Here is a 20,793-nt window from a genome sequence, read left to right as displayed (position 1 = left end):
CATCTACTATATAGAAAAGTTATTCATACATCTTTCTTGGGACTGTAGCCAGCTCCTTCTTTTTGCCATTTTTTCTGTCCCCAAATAAGATGGGGGTACCATCAGGTAGGAGGAGGTTCTAAAGTGCCAAAGCTAAATAACGCATTAAAAATTTTCCCCTGGCTTTCTGCTACAGAGATCCCTAGCTGTGTTTGCACAGTCAGCTTCTTCCTCTATGCTGCACAGTGGAGACACCAAGGTATTCTTATTGACCACAGTTACTGACAAGGGAGGAAATGTGTCCACAGTTACTGGCATAACCACAGTTATTGATGGCACTTTGTTCTGGTTTGGGCTTTAAGGATGCCAAACATAATACAGGAAATTTTATCTAACTTACAAATTTTTAGGACCAGATGAATTATAAATAAAATTAACCCCCACCAGCATCACAATAATAAAGTCTTTTTTGATAGTTTTATTGAGTAATGTCTCAGGTAAAGCTCTCCTGAGCTACACTGCTGTGTAGCAGTGAGTAGCATTCTCATTTTCTTTTTCTTTAAACATTTTTATTAGTATGTGATAGTTGTACAGGGGGAGTTTGTTGTCACTAATAAAATCTTCAGTCAAATTGTCAGCTGTTAGAGTATATGACTGAATTTTTTATCCTTACAAATATTTTTAACATGTTACAGCCACTAAACAGGTCACACTAAGGGGAAGGCATTAATGGGAGGGGGAGGGTACATGAAGAAAGTAGAGGTGAATATTGTTGATGTACTTTCTATACAATTATGAATATGGAACATTCAAGCTTGCTGAAATCACCACAGGAAGAAGTCTAAGATAGAAAGGAGAAAAATGGAGGGGACGAACCAATTCGGGGTATAATACATATATATAAAGAAATGTCACAATGATACTCCCTGTATAACCATCATAAACAAACAAAAATGTCTTTTTTGAAAAATGAAGGACAGAAAGGCAAAAGAGGTTCTGCTCAGGGATAGGTACCAGTGGAAGGGGGAGGGCATAAGGAAAGGGTGAAGGAGGGAGAATATGATGGAAGTACTGTGTATTCATGTGTGAAGGTGGAACACTGAGACTTCTTGAAACTGTTCTTGGAAAGTGGGGACAGGGGATGAAGGAGAAGGATGGAAGGGGTGAATCTAACCAAGATATACTGTAAGCACTTTTGTAAATTTCACAACATATCCCCAGTACAACTATAATATGCTAGTAAATAAATAAAAGAAAAAAATAAAAATAACTTAGGAGTCAAACTGCAAAAAAGAAAAAGATCATTGATTCAATTTTTTTAAATGACAGAAACAGGCATATATAACTAATATTAAGTATATCAATTTAACCTTACAAAAAAAGTCAAGAAAATGAGTCTCTACAAAGAATAGCAAAGAATATTGATCCACTCCCCCTACTCTACCATAGATGTATTTCTAGTCATTAGTTACATTAAGTACACTATTACAACTCAAAAATGTGTAGTAATAGCATCTGTTAAATGGGATATTTTTAACATATGTTATGAGAAATAGAAAAAGTCAATGTGACTGTGAAATGCATTGTAATTTTTCATTAGCATAATTTTCTGTTTTAATGCTCATGTATATTAGCATTAAAGGTACAAAGTACTTTTTAAACATAATATAGTAAGTCCACAGAGTGAACAAAAGAAGTGGTCAGAAAGAAATTAAGGACAAGGACTCAACTGAAATGGACTACTGGGCATTTGAAGCTGATAGAGACATTTACTCAGGATTGCTAGGCCTGCAACACAGCAGGGGATGCACACTGGCTGAGAACATTTCCAGTAGAAGCTGCTAAGGCCCAAATGATACACCAAGTCACTACATTATGACATTTATTTTCCCAAAAGCAAACTGTATATTCTAAAAAAATCAAGCTAACAAAGATCAAATTGTGAAGTCTATGTTGAGGAATTTGATGTTTGGGAATCTTAACCACATCCTTTCTTTATACTAAGGTGATCTTTCAATCTATCACCACATCTATTTTATGAAGGTAATCTTCAGATGCAAGTTATGTTTTTCAATTGCCTATCATCAAGTTTTAATCTTGGAGATCCAAGATGGTGACTACGGTACAGAAGCAGATAGCCTGATCTCCAACTCCAAAACCTCGCTGAGACACTGGAGCCACACTTGGCAGAAGCAAAGCACCAACCAGAACTTAACCTCAACACCCTGAACCCCTAGCCCATGGAAAGCATCCCCACAACACGTCACACTGAGAAAACTTGAGGACTGCCACCACCGCTACAGCTGCCACTGCTAGGTCCAAACCTGCCTGCGAGATATTCTACAGACCAAACAGGCACACCTTTCTGGGGGAGGGGCTGACCAAGCAGCTGCAGCTGAAGGGTAACACAGCTATCAGCTGAGGAAATCAATATCCTGGACCACCCTGCATGATCTGGCAAAGCTACCTCACCTCACAATTTCAATTCAACTGGTAGAAGAACAAAACACTACTCACGAGCCAATCCAAGACCACATCAGAGCTTCTGCTTATATGCCAATATCAGGACTGGATGCCAGAGAAGTACCTCCAGAACATAAACTAAGACTGAAATTCTATTGTTCCTGAACCTGGTGTTTTTCCTTTTTTGTTCATTTGTTTTGTTTTTTGTTTGTTTGTTTGTTCATTTTTTTCCTATTGATTTCTTTGGGTTTTTTGTTTGTTTTTTTTTTGTTATTGTGGGTTTCCTATTTTTATTTTTATTCCTATTATCTTTTTCTTTCTCTTTCTATATTATCAACTTTACCATCATCATCTTCTCATCCCTACTCTCATCCCCTTCACTCTCCTTCCTTCTCTTGTGCTAAAATCCATTGCTCTCCACCTCAACAACTCATTCTGCCACTTCTCACCCAATCTCTTCCCCCAGCCCTCACCTTCCCCACTCATTCTCTCCCAATCTGTCACCAGACTACCCCTCCCTCCTACACACTCATCACTCACTGACCAACCTACTATATCAACTTTACACAATCCCAAACCCCTACAATCCTGATCAAAAACACCATACACTACAACAGAAATACACCCAAACACACAGAAGGACCACAAAAACCACCCCCCACACACTGCTTCCTCCACTCACCTACCCCACTTCCCACTTCCCCTGTTAGTGCCACCCTATTCAACTCCCCAAATTTCTATAGCTAGCTTTACAAATATCAACCCCCCAACTCCCACTGCTTATAGATATTACCACCAAGGGGACTCCAATATAACATTTAAACTACTGGTCAGGTATTAAACCTGTGAATTAGTTATTACTAAATTACACCCAGACCAGGGGCAGAAATAGCATTCCACATTAACTAAAAACCCAAGACAGCCACAAAACAAAAATTAAATCAAGGGAAAGAAAACAGGTGACTGAAAACACCAACTAGCTTATCAAGAACATAGTTGCACAGTACCAAATTGTGTGATGGGAAGACAAAAAAGGGATGGAAACCATTCTCCCCATAAAAGTAATTTAATACAACAGTCAGAGGGAAATGACAAAAATGGATCCCATTCTGGACTCCAACAAAACAAAGATAAATGATACTAAGGAACCCAACGATGCCCACAAAAACATGCTCAAAGAAGAAATCCTGCAAGTAATCACTGAGAATTTCATGGAGATGCCACTAGACGTGGTTAACCAAAATGCACAAGATACACTCAAGAAATTTCAAAACACCAAAAATAAAGAATACAAGAAGTCACAGAAACAAATAAATGAACTCATAGGAGCCCTAAATAAACACTAAAGTGAAACAGGGAACATCATGAATAGATAAATGAATTAAAGATGAAAATATACAATATTAAAGAGGAAGTGACCCATGATATGGAAGACCTCAGAAAAAAAATGAAATAGAAACACAAAACACAGTGAAAGGCCACTCTAGCAGACTAGAACAAGTGGAAGACAGAATCTCAGAACTCAAAGATAAAATAGAAATTAGAGGAAAACCTGAAGAACTATTAGTCAAACAACTAAAGACCTGCAAAAGGAATATGCAAGAACTCACTGACTCCATCAAAAGACCAAACCTGAGAATCCTGGGCATTAAAGAAGGAGAAGAGGTCCAAGAAAAGGGATTCATACTATATTCAATAAAATAACAGAAAATTTCCCAAATCTAGAGAAAGTTATGCCCATTCAGATACAGGAAGCCTCTAGGACACCAAACAGACTTGACCAAAATAGAACTTCCCCATGACATATTATCATTAAAACAACAAGCACAGAGAATAGAGAAAGAATATTGAAGGCAGTAAGAAAGAAAAAACAAATAACATATAAAGGTAAACCCATCAAAATCACAGCAGATTTCTCAACGGAAACCTTAAAATCAAGAAGAGCATGGAGTGAGGTCTTTCAGGCACTGAATGAAAATAACTTCAACCCTAGGATACTCTACCCAGCAGAACTATCATTCAAAACAGATGGAGCAATAAAAGTCTTCCACAATAAGCAGTCGCTAAAACAATATGTGACCACCAAGCCACCACTCCAAAAGATTCTCCAAGGAATTCTGCACACAGATAATGAAAGAAAACAAAACCACGAGAGGACAGGCAATATCAAACCACAGGAGAAGAAAAAACAAAGAATCAGACAGTAATATCAATTCAGCTGCACACAATCAAACCCTTAAACAACAAAAACATCTAAATAACAAGAATCACCACATACCTATCAATATTAACACTGAATGTCAACGGACTCAACTCCTGCATCAAAAGACACCATTTGGCAAACTGGATTAAAAAGGAAGATCCAACAATGTGTTATTTACAGGAGACCCACCTCATCAACAGAAACAAACACTGTCTTAGGGTGAAGGGCTGGAAGAAGATCTATCAAGATAATGACCCCTGAAAACAGGCAGGGGTAGCAATACTTACATCAAACAAAGTAGACTTCAAAATTACATTGATCAAATGAGATAAAGACAGACACTCCATACTAATAAAAGGAGAAATACACCAAAAGGAAATAACAATTATCAACCCATATGCACCCAATCTCAATGCACCCAATTTCATCAAACATACTTTAAAGGAATTAAAAGCACAGATAGACTCCAATACAGTGGTAGTGGGAGACTTTAAAATCCCCTATCACCAATGGATAGGTCATCCAAACAAAAAAATCAATAAAGAAATTCTAGAACTAAATCACACCATAGATCAAATGGACCTAGCTGATGTCTACCAAACATTTCATCCAACATCTGCACAACGTATATTTTTCTCAGCAGCCCATGGAGTTTTCTCCAAAATTGAACATATCATAGGGCACAAAGCAAGCCTCAGGAAATAGAAATAATCCCATGCATTCTAGCTGATCACAATGCATTAAAACTAGAACTCAACAAGAACAACAGCAGAAAATATGCAAACAATTGGAAGCTGAAAAACACATTGTTCAATGATAATTGGGTCACTGATGAAATAAAAGAGAAAGATTAAAAGTTCCTGGAAGTTAATGAAAATGAAAACACAACCTACCAGAACCTATGGGACACAGCAAGGCTGTCCTAAGAGGAAAGTTTATGGCCATGAGTGCATATATTAAAAGGACAGAAAGATGTCAAGTAAATGACCTAATGCTATATCCCAAACTTGTAGAAAAACAAAAACAAGCAGAACCCAAAACAAGCAGAAGGAGAGAAATAATAAAAATAAGGGCTGAAATGAGTGAAATAGGGGCCAAAAAAACATACAAAGAATCAATGAAACAAAAAGCTGGTTCTTTGAAAAAAGAAACAAGATTGACAGACTCCTGGCAAATCAGACTAAAATGAGGAGGGAAAAAACCCAAATTAGTAAAATCAGAAAAACAAAAGTGAGCTAAAACAAACACCAAGGAAATCCAGGAAATCATCAGAGACTACTTCAAGAACCCATATTCTAATAAGTTTGAGAATCTTGAAGAAATGGACAAATTTCTAGATACTTATGACCATTCAAAACTGAACCAAGAGGATATTAACCACCTAAACAGATCTATAAAATGAAATGAAATTGAAGCAGCAATAAAGAGCCTCCAAAAAAAGAAAAGTCCAGGACCTGATGGATTCTCTACTGAATTCTATCAGACCATTAAAGGAGAACTAATACCAACTCTCCCTAAACTTTTCCATGAAATAGAAAGGGAAGGAATACTGTCTAACTCATTCTATGAAGCCAGTATTACACTTATCCCAAAACCAGACAAAGACACATCCAAAAAGGAGAACTATAGGCCAATCTCCTTAATGAACACTGATGCAAAAATCCTCAATAAAATAATGGCAACCCAAATCCAACAACATATCAGAAAAATCATTTACCATGACCATGTCAGCTTCATCCCAGGGATGCAGGGGTGGTTCAACATACACAAATCTATAAATGTAATACAGCACATTAATAGAAGCAAAGATGAAAACCACTTGATCATCTCAATAGATGCAGAAAAAGCTTTTGATAAGATTCAACACCACTTCATGATAAAAGCTCTAAGAAAACTAGGAATAGAAGGAGTGCACCTCAACATTATAAAGGCTACATATGACAAATTTAATGGAGAAAAACTGAAACAATTTCCCCTAAAATCAGGAACGAGGCAAGGATGCCCACTCTGCCTACTCCTGTTCAACATAGTCCTGGAATTCCTAGCTAGAGCAATTGGGCAAGAAGAATAAAAGGAATACAAATAGGTAAAGGAACAGTCAAAATATCCCTATTTGAAGGTGACATGATCCTATACCTCAAAGACTCAACAAACTCCAGCCAAAGACTCCTAGACACCATAAATAGCTTCAGCAATGTAGCAGGATACAAAATCAACCTACAAAAATCAGTAGCCTTTCTATACACCAACAATGAACAAACTGAGAAAGAATATAGGAATACAATTCCATTTACAATAGCCCCCCCAAAAAATCAAATACCTAGGAGTAAACTTAACAAAGGATTTGAATGACCTCTACAAGGAGAACTGCAAACCCTTGAAGTAAGAGACAGAGGAAGACTGCAGAAGGTGGAAAGATCTCCCATGCTCATAGATTGATAGAATCAACATAGTAAAAATGGCTATACTACCAAAAGCAATCTACATGTTCAATGCAATTCCCATCAAAATCCCAATGACATTCATCACAGAGATTGAAAAATCTACCATAAAGTTCATTTGGAAACACAAGAGACCACGAACAGCCAAGGCAATACTCAGTAAAAAGAGCAATGCTGGAGGTATCACGATATCTGACTTCAAATTATATTACAGAGCAATAGCAATAAAAACAGCATGGTACTGGCACAAAAACAGATATGAAAACCAGTGGAACAGAATAGAGAACTCGGATATGAATCTGCACAGCTATGCCCACCTTATTTTTAACAAAGGCACCAAAAACATACAATGGAGAATAGACATTCTCTTCAACAAATGTTCCTGGGAAAAGTGGTTATCTGCCAGCAGAAAACTCAAAGTGGATTAAGCACCTTAATATCAAACCTGAAACTCTGAATCTAGTACAGAAAAGAGCAGGGAATACTCTAGAAGCAATAGGTACGGGCAAGGACTTCCTCAATAGAACCCCAGCAGCTCAGCAACTAAGAGAAAGGATAGACAAATGGGACTACATGAAATTAAAAAGCTTCTGCACAACAAAAGAAATGGTCTCTAAACTGAAGAGACCACCCACGGAGTGGGAAAAAATATTTGCTAGCTATACATCAGAGAAAGGACTGATAACCAGAATATACGGGGAGCTCAAAAAACTAAACCACCCCCAAATCAATGAACTGATAAAGAAATTGGCAACTGAACGAAACAGAACTTTTTCAAAGGAAGAAATCCAAAGGGTCAAAAAACACATGAAAAAATGCTCACCATCTTTGGCCATAAAGGAAATGCAAATCAAAACCACACTAAGATTCCACCTTACCCCTGTTAGAAGAGCTATCATCAAAAACACCACCAGCAACAGGTGTTGGCGAGGATGTGGGGAAAAATGAATCCTCATATGCTGCTGGTGGGAATGCGAGCTATTACAACCACTCTGGAAAACAATATGGAGGCTTCTTAAAAAATTAAACCTAGATCTGCCATATGATCCAGCAATCCCACTCCTGGGGATATACCCAAAGGAATGGGACTCAGGTTACTCCAGAGGCACCTGCACACCCATGTTTATTGCAGCACTATTCACAATAGCCAAGTTATGGCAACAGCCATGATGCCCCACTACTGATGAATGGATCAAGAAAATGTGGTATTTATACACAATGGAATTTTACTCAGCCATGAAGAAGAATGAAATCTTGTCATTTGCAAGTAAATGGATGGAATTGGAAAACATCATCTTAAGTGAAGTTAGCCAGGCTCAAAAGGCCAAACATCATATGTTCTCCCTCATATGCAGACTTTAGAACTAAAACAAATGCAGTAATATTATTGGACTTGGGTCACACTGTAAGGGGAGAACACATACATGAGGAATAAGGAAAGGTAGGAAACTCAAAATTTGAAAGTGTTTGATGTGCCCACTGTAGAGGAGTTAATATAGAAACTTTAAAACAACAGAGGTCACTACAGGAAGGTGACTGGGAAGTAGTGAAGAGGTCAGGTAGAGAGCAATCAATTTGGGTTGTAATACACACGTGCATGGAAGCAATGCTAGGAATCTCTCTGTATAGCTATCCTTATGTCAAACTAGGAAAAATGCTATATCTTTCTTATTATTGCTTATTTCTTCTCTTCAACAAAATTGGAGAAGAGGGCAGCTCATGTTCTGCCTGGAAGGGGGGATTGAGGGGAGAGGGAGGGGATGGGGAGGGGGTGGGGGAAGGGGCAGGGGACAAGGGGGAGAAATGGCCTAAACAATGTACGTGCATATGAATAAATAAAAACATAAAAATAAAAAATTTTAATCTTAATAAAAGATTTATTGATTCTAAACCTACATCTACATTTATTAAAGGGCAAAGTCTTCTCCCCAATGATCTAAGGGCCACTAGAGCAGCTTCTGCACAGCAGCTGCCACCTGCATATTCCTGGCTACCTCTCGTCTACAGTTCGCAAAGCAAAGAAGCTCAAATGTGTCCACTAAAGAGGACCAATTTTAGAATTTAAATAAGAAGAGGCCACCAGTTTGGTCCAATAGAGGTCACACATTTTCACTAACTAGGCATGCAGATGCAGTGAAACAAATTATCTTAATGAACCAAACAATGAAACTATAAATCTTTTTCATTCTAATTCCTCTATGTGCTTTCTAGGCCTTCTCTCACAATATAGATTTCTAGGAGGCTTTGAATGTTACACAATGGGGATACCAGGACACTTAGGTGGGTCTCTTCTCATTTGAGAGATAAAACACCTTGTCTGTTAAGAAGCTATAGTTAGTCTGGCTTCCATCTCATCCCTCAGGGATCGTGTTCATATGAATGCTTCAAAGTTCAGAGAGAAATACAATGCAACCCTCTGGATCCATGGGTTCCACATGCTCCTCAAATCCAATAAACCATGGATTCAAAGTACTAGGGAGGTAGGGGGAACCAAGGAATTGCATCTGTATTGAACATATGTAGACTTTTGTTATTGTCCCCTAAACAATGCAGTACAACTATTTATGTAGCTTTTATATTACATTGGGTATTAAAAATAATCTAAAGATGATTTAAAGCAGCCAGGCACGGTGGTACATGCCTATAGGCCCAACTATATAGGAAGATTGAATCCAAGACCAGCCAGAGCAAGTTAGTGAGATACTGTCTTAAAAAAAACAAGCAAATAAATAAATAAACTGTAAGTTCTATAGAAATATTACTACACCATTTCAAATAAGGGATTTCAACATTCCTCAGATTTGGAGGTTATAGGGCTGGAACCAATTCCCCACATATACTGATGGATGACTGCCTAGGAATAGGCACCACTCATACCCCTGTTCCAAACCCTAGCCTGGAAGGTCAGCAACTCCTATCAACTCCTAGCCACAGTCTGGGTAGCAGGCCTAGGAAGGAAGGTCCTCAGGGGACTCAAAGTAGGAGTTTAACAAATGAGGGTTTGGGTTTTATGTTCCACATTACATCTGCCTGTTTCTAGACTCTCATAACACCATGTAACATGCTGTAAGTTCCAGTTCCCCAGTCTATAACATGCTGTAGGTTCCAGTTCCTTTCAGTCTATAAACCTCTTATACAACTCTGGATCTTCTAAGTCTGCTACACTGACCTACAGATATTAAGGACTTAATATCTGTAGTATTAAATGATTTAAAATCACTATTTTAATTTGGAACCGAACTAACTTGCCTAGAATGGAATTGATATTTATGAAGAAAGAAGCTAGAAACCTGGCTGATATTCACCAGGAAAGGTAGAGCAAACTGGCACAAGAGAATTCCCTAGAGATCTCAAGAAGGTGTATCTATTGTAGTAAGCAAGAATTAACTGAAAAGAAAGCATTTAGATTTCCATTTTGAACTGTCCAACCAAAACTTTTACCCCATAATGAGAGGCAGAGAGCTGTAAGGGAAACGGAATCCCCAGGAATCAGGCAGACAAGTTCAAATCTTGGTTCACTCTGCTTGCTGCATGACCTTGGACAAATAAGCCATTAAGGCTTGGTTTCTTCAGCTCAAAAAGATGGGGATAATGAGCCTACCTGCAGAGGACTGCTGTTAGGAATATATATGACAACAAATGCCTTGAATATAGCAAATGCACAATAAACGGTAGCAGTTCTGAGCTGAACACTTGAAACTCAAAAGTCAAAGTTTTTAAGTATTTTCTACTTGGTATACATACCACTTACCAATTCCATATTTAGCCTTATAATATGACTTTGTATATTCATCACAGTCGCAGAGGAGCACTTTCCTTCCCCACACATTGATGGTGGCTCCTACTGACAGGTCACTATCTTTATAAAACTCTTGATCTTGTTTTCCTAGCTAATAAAAACAGAGGAATATAGCATTGGCACCACAGACCTTCCCCTCCAAAAAAAATTTTTAAAACTTCAACTATATCATTTATAACTAAATTTTTTAATCAAATAAGAAAGCAACCAATGTTAATATTCTAAAGCATTATTCTAGCACTGCCAGGCTTGAAAATAGCCATGCAATGCATATGCTTCTATATGCACTTAAGCATGTTTATTATTGATAAATGGCAGTACAACACGTATATTTACACATTTATTGATTTCATTCACAATGTCACTCATCCCACTGTTCAGGTTCTGGGAAAGTCACACTGAAAATAGTAATAAAATGCGGGGGGTCTGACCTGGTGTTTATCCAACAGATAGCCATTCACTGGCTGCTGATCTCCCAAGTCACCATACACATTGAGAACTGCTCGTTCAGTTAACTGGCCTGGTTGATAGACTCCAGGTGGGCCATACTGGAAAACAAAACCAAAACATGGTGTTGCAGATGACCTCTAAACACAGACATGGTGCAAATCAAGGGACACTTGTGGGAAATAAGCATTTTATGACTCTACCATCTAGAGAAAGGCACTCAGTCCATCCACCTCTCTATGCTGACAGAACTCCCGTAGGTTGACCTACAATCTATGCATCCTTCATGTCCCTGATAAAAGTCCCATCTCTCCCCTGACCCCTCCAATATCCTATAGGTAGCTATCCACTTGGTTCCCCACCAAGCCACCAGACACACTGAGAACTGTCATCTGCTCCCAATCCAAACCTCACCAACACCTACCATAGGGTTCAATCAACTACTTTCTGTGGTGGTCCAATTCTTTTGTCAGCAATTATCTTTTCACTAAACTACAGACCTCCTGAGGAAGAAACCCTGCCTCCTTGCCTTCTTTTCCTCACTTCGCCTAGCACCCTCCCACATCCTGAGCTGTTAGTGGAATAACTGCTGGCAGACCAAGCAGTGTGAGGACGCAGAAAGAGCAAGAGATTGGGGTCAGCCTCTAAGAGAAAATGTGGCCTGGAGCAAGCCAGCCCCGCATACCTGCTCCACTGCTTGGAGGTAGTTCCAAGCAGTTGTGTGAGCTGCAGAAAATCCCTTAACTTAAATAAATTGATAGTGATCTAAAGCAATGCCTGCAGATGAGAAATCTGAACCTTTTTTGATCTGTGTGGCATAAAATGTAACTCTAAATGTGTGAAATTTATGATGATGTGGCCGAAGCAGGCCACAAATCCTAGAACAGCACATTCGGACACAAACTCTCTCTTCACTACTTACTAGCTATAGGACTCAGGGTCAAGAACTTATCTTCTCAGAATTCAAGTTTCTTCATCTCTTTCACTGCAACAAACTTACTCACTACATGCTATCTCAAAGGATGCTGTGTCAATGGAACACACATCCCTTTTGTACCTCTCCCCCCAAAGAATCTAAACTCCATAGCAGAACTTAATCCATTCTCCTTCTCAGTGAAACCCCAGAGCTGGCAAAAGTTAGTACTCAATAGAGATGTGTTGAATGAATGAATAAAATGAAGCAACTGATGTCCAGCACACTACAAAGATCAGGGGTATCATTATCTTATATGTAGCCTATTTTTCAAAGCCATTCTAAAAACAGATTTCCCTGGCACTTCCTGGCTACCTGTTGTACATATTTCAGAGCTCTCTTGGGAACAAATTCTGCCTCCAAAGCAATACAGGAGTCCTGGCAGTGGGTTCAAAGAATCTGGGAGTCAAATGACCAGCAGTTGTTTGCATAAGAAATAACAGTTATGGGTAACCTTTTCAGGAACACTAGAATGAAGTTAAAAAATGTTTTATCCAAGTTAGAAATAAAATGTAACAAAGAATTATGAAAAAATTCTTATTTTTATATGTCTTTTATAGGTATAGATATTAATAGGTCCTTAGCTGGTGTTTTCTTTTTTTTAATTGTATTACTTCATTCAATCTTTATGGTTAACTCAGGAGAAAGGTACTGCTAACTGCATTTTGAAGATGAGGAAATAAGTTCAGAAAGGTTAAGTAACTTACCCAAGGTCACAGAGCTATCCAGAGGCTATCCAACTCAAGGACGATAGCTCAAGCCTGTAACCCTAGCTACTAAGGAGGCAAAGGATTACAGTTCAAGTTCAGCCTGACAAAACATTTGTGAGACCTCCATGTTAACCAACAGCTGGGTGCAGTGGTGGCAGGTGCCTCTCATCCCAAGCTACTGGGTAAGCTGAGATTGGGAGGATCATGGTTTCAGGCCAGTCCAGGTAAAAACGTTTGTGAGACCTCATTTCAACAAATAAAAAAGTTCAGCATGGTGGTACATGGCCTGTCATCCCAGCCATAGCAGGAAGCCTATAAGAGGATTGTGGTCCAGGCTGGCCTGGGCAAAAAGTAAGACCCTATCACCAAAATAACCAGAGCAGAAAGGCTGGTGGAATGGCTCAAGTGGTAGAGTGCCTGCCTAGCAAGTGTGAGGCCCTGAGTTCAAACTCCAGCACCACCCAAAAAAAAAAAGAAAAAGAGGAAGATCCACAATTCTAATCCAGGTCCTCTATGCTGTTCCTGTGGCACCCAAGTTAAACAGTTCTCAAATGACTATAAGTATTTATAGAAATCCACCTGACGACTGTTTGTAATAATAAATAAAAAGCAAAGGTTGTCACTGCCATCAGCCAGTGACAAGCTGACAACTAGTCACTATGCACAGAAGTCACTACTGTGCATATACTTGTGTGTATGTTTGTGTACATGTACATGCAGGTACATGTTTGCGTGTATTCACAATCCAGAGCAACACCACAGACTCTCCTCAGTAGGCTGCAAGTGCCCCATCCAAAGCCACACCAATAAATTCTTTTACTAGAGAGTCCCTTACTTTCCTAAGACTGACAGTGAACTTGATGATATATAGGCACTTTCCCTTACATTTGACTTTTTTCCTTTACTTGTTATAAGTCCAAAATGTTGCAATATTAAGTCTGATTCTCTGGATTACTTTCATAGATATATAGTAGGAGGGAGCAAAATGAAAATTTTCTAAATATTTGTACTAGTATATGGTAACTGTCATCACAGACTCATAACACAACATTCCAAACAATGACTCAAGTCTGTTGGCCCACAAGCAAACTTGGGGAAGAGGTTTAGTGTACACTGCTCACCTTGGGTAGCTTACTCCTCCGGAGGAACACTGACATAGCATCTCGGCCTGAGTTGTGGTGTAACAATTCTTTGATTTCAATAGTATCATCAGACAAGAAGTAATGTAGGATGAGTTCTCTATGGTCCCCAAACAGTGAGGCTGAGTCATCCCACAGACAGAAGAAACGTAAAACCTTCCCATCGTACTCGAGGAACTGTCTCAGGGTGTCAAAGGACTGATAGGGACGATAGGGATCCACACTCTCTAATACCTGCAAATGGAGAAAACATCAAAAATAGTTGCAGGTTTTATAGTCACTTCTGAGACGCATGCAACTGATTAACATAAAGATAAATTTTTAAAAGACTATTCTATGATATGTTTAAAGATTTCAACTGACTATAATATACAGATAATCTATATTATCTATAATAATCTATAGTCACTTTTAACCTTAAGAACACAGACAAACATTAGGAAGTTTTTTTATATTGTATTGAACACTATTTTAACATACTAAACTATGGTTCTGTAATATTTTTAAAAATTGACTTTGGGCTGCCAGAGTGGCTCAAGAAATAAGAATGCCTGCCTACCAAGCATGAGGCCCTGAGTTCAAACCGCAGCACTGCAAAAAAATAAACAAACAAAGAAAACCAAAAAAACCTGACTTTTCTCAAAGTCTTAAACTTATTGTTTAAGAAGAGACAAAACTAAACTAATCTATGGTGACAGAAGTCAGAATAGTAACTGCCTCTGAGTAGGGGATTTGACCAGAAAAGGGGACAAAGGAAATTTTCTGGGGCCACAGAAATAGTCTACATCTTTTTTTTTTTTTTTGGTAGTCCTGGGGATGGAACCCAGGGCCTTGCATATACGAGGCAAATGCTCTACCACTGAGCTACAACTCCAGCACAGAATATTTGACATCTTGATTTTCATGTTGGTTACTCAATTACATATATTTTTCAACACTCATTGACCTGTATGCTTTAGTATTTACACATTTTACTATGCTAATTACATCTCAAGTAAAAAAAAATCATGTGTATTTTCACTGGAAATTCTTATCTACCTATACTTCTTACTTGCTCACATTTGTATGAAGGTAAAAAGAGAAGAAATATATACACAGTTTTATTTTGCTCAGAAAACTCTAGATATCAAGGAGATAAAAGCCCAGTGGAAATGGAAGCAGTCCAAATTAAGAACTTCTGGTCCACACAGAAGCCCACCTTAGCTGTCCTCTGCCCCAGGAAGAGCAAGCAATCTTCTTGGTGCAGTTCTTCCCTCAATTTGCATGTTCTCAGCCTGATCTTGGAGCATAACTGCCCCATTCTCTCTGGCGCTGCCACATAGGATTATTATGTAAGGAAGGATTCATTGGCAAGGGAAATGTTAACCCAAATTGGATTACATAATCTTTTTTGTAAATTCTTGAAATTTTATATCTGTCCAGGTCACTCCAGATACAGTCTTACAATGGCTTTCTAGAGACTCTTTAGCCTTATCCTTGTATTTAAGCAAAATTATGGGATCTCTATTTTTATCTACTAGAAAATGTTTCCTTGTCATTATAAGACTGCTAAGAAATGTGTTATCGATTGAACACCATTTGGATTCTTTTCAGTTTAAGTTAAATTGTTTAATTTAACTGTATATTTCAAGGCAGCAAACACTAAAGAACTAAGTACGCAGAAGTCAATATAAAAGCCTCTTATTAAGCTCCTAATTTTCCAAAGGTTTCTACACTTATTCAAGAGTTTCTCCCTAAGGGACTAAATGCTAAAATGATTCTCCCACTCTGAAAGGAAATTATTTAAAACATCTCTTGGCTGTTCTTGGTATTTATTCTCAATTCTTGGCATAAACTTTTTTTTATAAATCTGTGAGATCTCAGAATATTCTTTGCAATTTCATATACTACATCACCATGCACAATCACTGTCATAGGCTGCCAACTGTTAGTAAGTGCAGCCATATGCATGGGTGGCAATTCATATGGATCTATTTCTTTCAGATTCTCTCTAGTGTTTCTAAAGACTATATTTATCATCCAGGATATTTGCAATGGATAAAAATGAACCCAAACCAAAAGGTTTCTTTGTACACTGATACATAGGCATTTTACATTAGATATTCTAAGATCAGTAACATACATACTTCTTAGGAGGGTTGTTTGCCCACAACGTTAAAGCTTAATTCTGCTGGGGCTAGGAAATAGGTATAGATAAATGATCTCACATGCAGTTTTTAAAGAGAGATCAAAATGGAATCCAAGGGAAATTTTACTCTAAATTTTATGTATATTTCTCCAAGGAAATGAATTATGAGTTTTAAAAACAATAAGACTCAGATGAAACTAATCTCTGGGGACAGAAAATGAGAACAGTGGTTGTTCCTGGGTGAGGAGAGGGATTAATTAGAAAAATACATGAGAGTACTTTCTAGAGGTATGGAGATGTTCAACATCTTGATTTGGATGTAGTATGGGTACATGCATCTGTTAAGATTCATCCAAAGCACACATGATGTCTCTGTATTTTACTGGGTATAATCATATGTCAACAAAAAAAAAGAGTGCTTCAGCACTCAGGAGGCTGAAGCAGGAAGATCCTGAATTTGAGGACAACCTAGGCTGTACAGAAAGACCCTGTCTCAAAAAAACAAAAATAAATAAATATATACATAAAAATAAAAAAGGGTAAATGAGTGACAATAATGAAAACTGAGGGAAGAATCAAGAAATTTGCATTCTAGTCCCAACAAGGAGACTAGTTGAATGTGTGACCTTCCACATGATATTTCCCCTTTTGGGTATTCAGATTCTTCTTCTGGAAAACAGAAAATTTGGGTCAAAGGATCATTTTTAAAACTACAGAACAACAACAGTAATATCACTGAGGCTCTACTTGTTAGACTAACTAAGGTCAGACTTTGAAGACAATCATCCTTTCATAATGGGAGAGACATCAGAATCATGGCCCTCTTCACTCTTCCAGAACATTTTAACATCCAATTCCACTATAAGAGGAGTTGGGAATCCCAAGGAGGAAGAGAAAAGGCTTGGTTCACTAAATTAGTAGTATTGAAGCAAAGATTCCTACCCAGAGTTAGACAACTAAAGCTGGCAAAGATAAGCCAAGGAAGTATGGGCCTGACTCATACACTGTCAGTGACCAGAGAACTAATAGTGGGCTCCTAGAAATTGTCCCACCTATGTACCCCTATGGTGTCTACTGAATACTCCAAATGCCAGAAAGAATTTAGTTGGGGAGGGCAGCAAGGAAGGGAATGAGGGACTTATTCCTATTCTGAGGCCAACACTTAGCCTTCCCTCCAATCCAAAGAAGAATAGGACAATTGAATTAAAGATGCCTCAAAAGCTCTTTCATATTTGCCTCAGAAGTACAAACACCCTTTTCTGACTCTCCAAAAGGGTTTTTGTGCTGAACAAAAGAACTCAGGACGCATCAACTTCTTACCTCTCTCCGCATCTTGATATAAGGATCTTCTGGACGATGTCCTGGAGGATTCACTTTGATTCCTATTTTCCTCAAAAAGTTTTTTGTGAAAGAATCGCAATCATAAATTTTGAATGTCCGACCATAGAAGACAACATCTATGTTGATATTGAAATGATACACAGTATAAAACCGATCGTCATCAGGAGGTGGGAGGCAAATCCGATGGCGCCGGATAAAAATCCCTGTTGTGTGAAGCAAAATACAACTGTTTTGCATTCGTTCAACAAGAAAGAAGTTACAATACACCTCAGCAACAACCCTAAATGCTTTCCTATAACAGGAAGTGGGCAACAGGCTTGTGCTAGGAGGCAGCATTAGTACATTCAAACTGAGAGTCACAGAAGCCAGGACTTCAGAGGTCCAGAGTTCTTAAACCAGCCTGGCATGTCATCAGATTTGCCTAAGTAGTGTTAGGAAAGTATTTAATAAACCATTCAGACCTGGGCAGGGATGGGAGATGAAAGGGAGGGATCACAGACACAATGACAAAAAATGCTACTCTGCCACTCCTAGAACAGGCTCACTTTGAGCCACTAGCACTCAATGTGTCAACTAAACAAGGCGTTAAAGCCTAACAGCAAAGCATTCATAAAAATGCATACTCTTGGCTTGAAAAAAAGTAAAAAAAAAATGCTAGTAAGCTGCAGTACATAGGTACCAGCACTGTGATTTACAGCTTGATAAGCATAATAACTTTAGGCTGCTTTGAGCTTCATGGAATCTTCTTTCCCCTGCCAACTTACTCTCCCTTCTTCCTCTACCACTTCTATTTACCTCCACCCAATGACCTCCAGCAAATGAGGGGTGCTAGAAGCATCACAGTTTTACTCTGGCTCTGTTTACTTTGACTCCGTGTCAAAGATTCTCAATTTCATCACATCTTTCACTTACAACTCTATCATGCCCATTCGCTTCTGGTTAGAGACAAAGAGCAGTTTATTACTCTATAGGAGTAATGGTAGCAACAAAATATCTTCATTTTTTGCACCAGTTTCCTAAGACCCAATTCCTATGAGGGGTATGACAACACAATAAAGACCAGATAACACCCACATACACAGTAGGTTACAATGGCAGGAGAGGAACCCTGATTTTAGGGAACCCAAACATTCTGCAATGAGTAAAAAGTAGCCTTATTAGACTGGACAGTAAGCACAGCTGCCCTTTGTTCTGTGGGGAGACACTACCTCTTTTACCAAGGCTATAAACAAATCTGCACTTGCTCTAGTTGGAGAGGTAATCTTCATCTTTCCAAAGCTGTTTGCATATATAAACACCCATGAAGAGACAGCACAAAACACAGAGTAGTTAGTGCCTCAGATTGCAAGATGTACAGAAATGCAAGATACCCATGGAGGATTGTGTCTGAACATCTGTAACTGACTTAGACTTGAAAACCCCCTCCAAGAGTAAAGAGAAAAGGGAAATAGCAACCTAAGGAGCTAATGACTCAGTAACAATTGGCTTATGTGACCTCTGAATGGAGGTAATATAAAGATGTCAACATAACTTCTTTTTATTTTATATAAAAATGAGAATGAAGCCTTTTCTCAAAGCCTAAAAATGCTTAGAAATTATTCACTCCTTATTCATTAAAAAACATTTAATGAATATTTTTATGTGCCAGGAACTGTGTTGGGCTCTGTTCTTTTACTCCACTTACCTGTTCAGTTTGTTGAGAGGAAATTAAAATCATTTTTATCTTCTTTTCTTTGCAGCAATTTTTAATTACTTGGTACATTAAATTAAAATAATAAAACTATAAAATTAGAACTAGCCTAGAATATTTTTAAATGTGCTACATAAAAGATGATACGATTTTACTGCAAAAAAATTATACTTCAATTATCCTTTAATTCATGCCACTGAAAACAGTATGCAAATTATTTAATCATTCAAGATTACACATTTGGAACAAATTGCATACTTAAACATCTATAAAAGGATGGGAATTTCAGGTATTTTCAGGAACCATTATATATCTCTTTAAAAATATTTATATCATGACAGCTTTTTAAATGTGTAAGATTTACTCAATAGGAGGAGCATCTTCAAAAATTCTATCTTACATTTGTACTTCATTGTAAAAATTCAAATAAGTAAGTTATAATTTTTGTTTCATAAGACTCTGAATAGGAATCCTATATTTTTCTAGGTATGAAGAACTGGACTACCCACCAGGCTCTTAATAATCATAACCATCATCATAGATATAGATATTCTAGAATAGACTTCCATTTACATTGACTCATTTAATCCTCAATAGTCCTTCTAGATAGATAATACATGAAATATGAATATTCAGTTTAAAGATGAGAAAAAAAAAAAGCTCAGAGTGCTTAAGTGTCCTGCCCAAGGTCATGTCCTAATGAATGGCAGAAAAAAAATTTGAATTTAGGGTTTCAGACTCTAACTACACTCCATTACTTTCCATACTTTTCACTGAGCTTTAACTAGCTTTACAGCACACACTTTAAATGAAAGAAAGGAGGAAGAGCCATATGCAAAATAGGATAGAAATGAATAGAAGAGTTGCCAGCTGCCAGGAAAAGGAGAGATTGATGATGGAATTTCTCTTTCAAAATAGCAGCCTGTCCCTGTTCTAAAGGCAAATTTCCAGAGCAGGTTACCTGCCCCCACCCCTACCCCATAGAGACAGCACCTCAGGATTTCTGCCCCTCCAGAGCCTGTATCTCAGGCCTCCACACTGGTCCTTTTCTCAGCCCCTACACTTCTTTAAAAAAATGCTTCTCAGAAGAGGTCAGGGAAGCCCTTTGTGGTAAAACAAAAGAAGTCCTGACCATCCATGGTTAGAAAGAGAAAGCAGGTCTAAAATTAAACAAGAAAATTTTGCTAACAAGAAATACAACATCATAATCCTATATTAATCAGAAAACCAATGTGAACCATTTGAAATGTACAGTTGCACATGAGAGCCTTCAATCATAAATTCCTGGGATCTCTCAACTGTGTCCTCTGAGGATTACAATTTCTACTTATTGGGATTTGTGTGTTTATAGTCTTCCATGATAGATGGCAGAAACTGTACAGCAGACAGACATTTGTTCTAGAATATCAAAGATATGGGCAGGATGCCATGTCTTTGGTGCACACTTGAAAAGCAACTTAAGTCATAAAAGTAGATAAAT

At 38.0% G+C, this 20,793-nt stretch overlaps 1 protein-coding gene across 1 annotated transcript in view; it reads right to left on the bottom strand.

Annotated features, from left to right (window-relative positions):
• Nucleotides 1–20,793, bottom strand: part of Efhc2 (EF-hand domain containing 2) — a 183,877-nt gene that overhangs the window by 82,749 nt on the left and 80,335 nt on the right. The window contains exons 4-7 of the mRNA XM_074062727.1: nucleotides 17,603–17,826; nucleotides 14,137–14,388; nucleotides 11,317–11,433; nucleotides 10,838–10,976 (exon numbers count right to left, since the gene is read on the bottom strand). Of these exons, the coding sequence (XP_073918828.1) occupies nucleotides 10,838–10,976; nucleotides 11,317–11,433; nucleotides 14,137–14,388; nucleotides 17,603–17,826 (732 nt within the window). The remainder of the gene's footprint in view (nucleotides 1–10,837; nucleotides 10,977–11,316; nucleotides 11,434–14,136; nucleotides 14,389–17,602; nucleotides 17,827–20,793) is intronic.

The sequence above is a fragment of the Castor canadensis genome, chromosome X, assembly GCF_047511655.1.
Source record: "Castor canadensis chromosome X, mCasCan1.hap1v2, whole genome shotgun sequence".
In the NCBI taxonomy this organism is placed as follows: Eukaryota; Metazoa; Chordata; class Mammalia; order Rodentia; family Castoridae; genus Castor; species Castor canadensis.
This window is presented reverse-complemented; position numbering and strand designations above follow the sequence as displayed.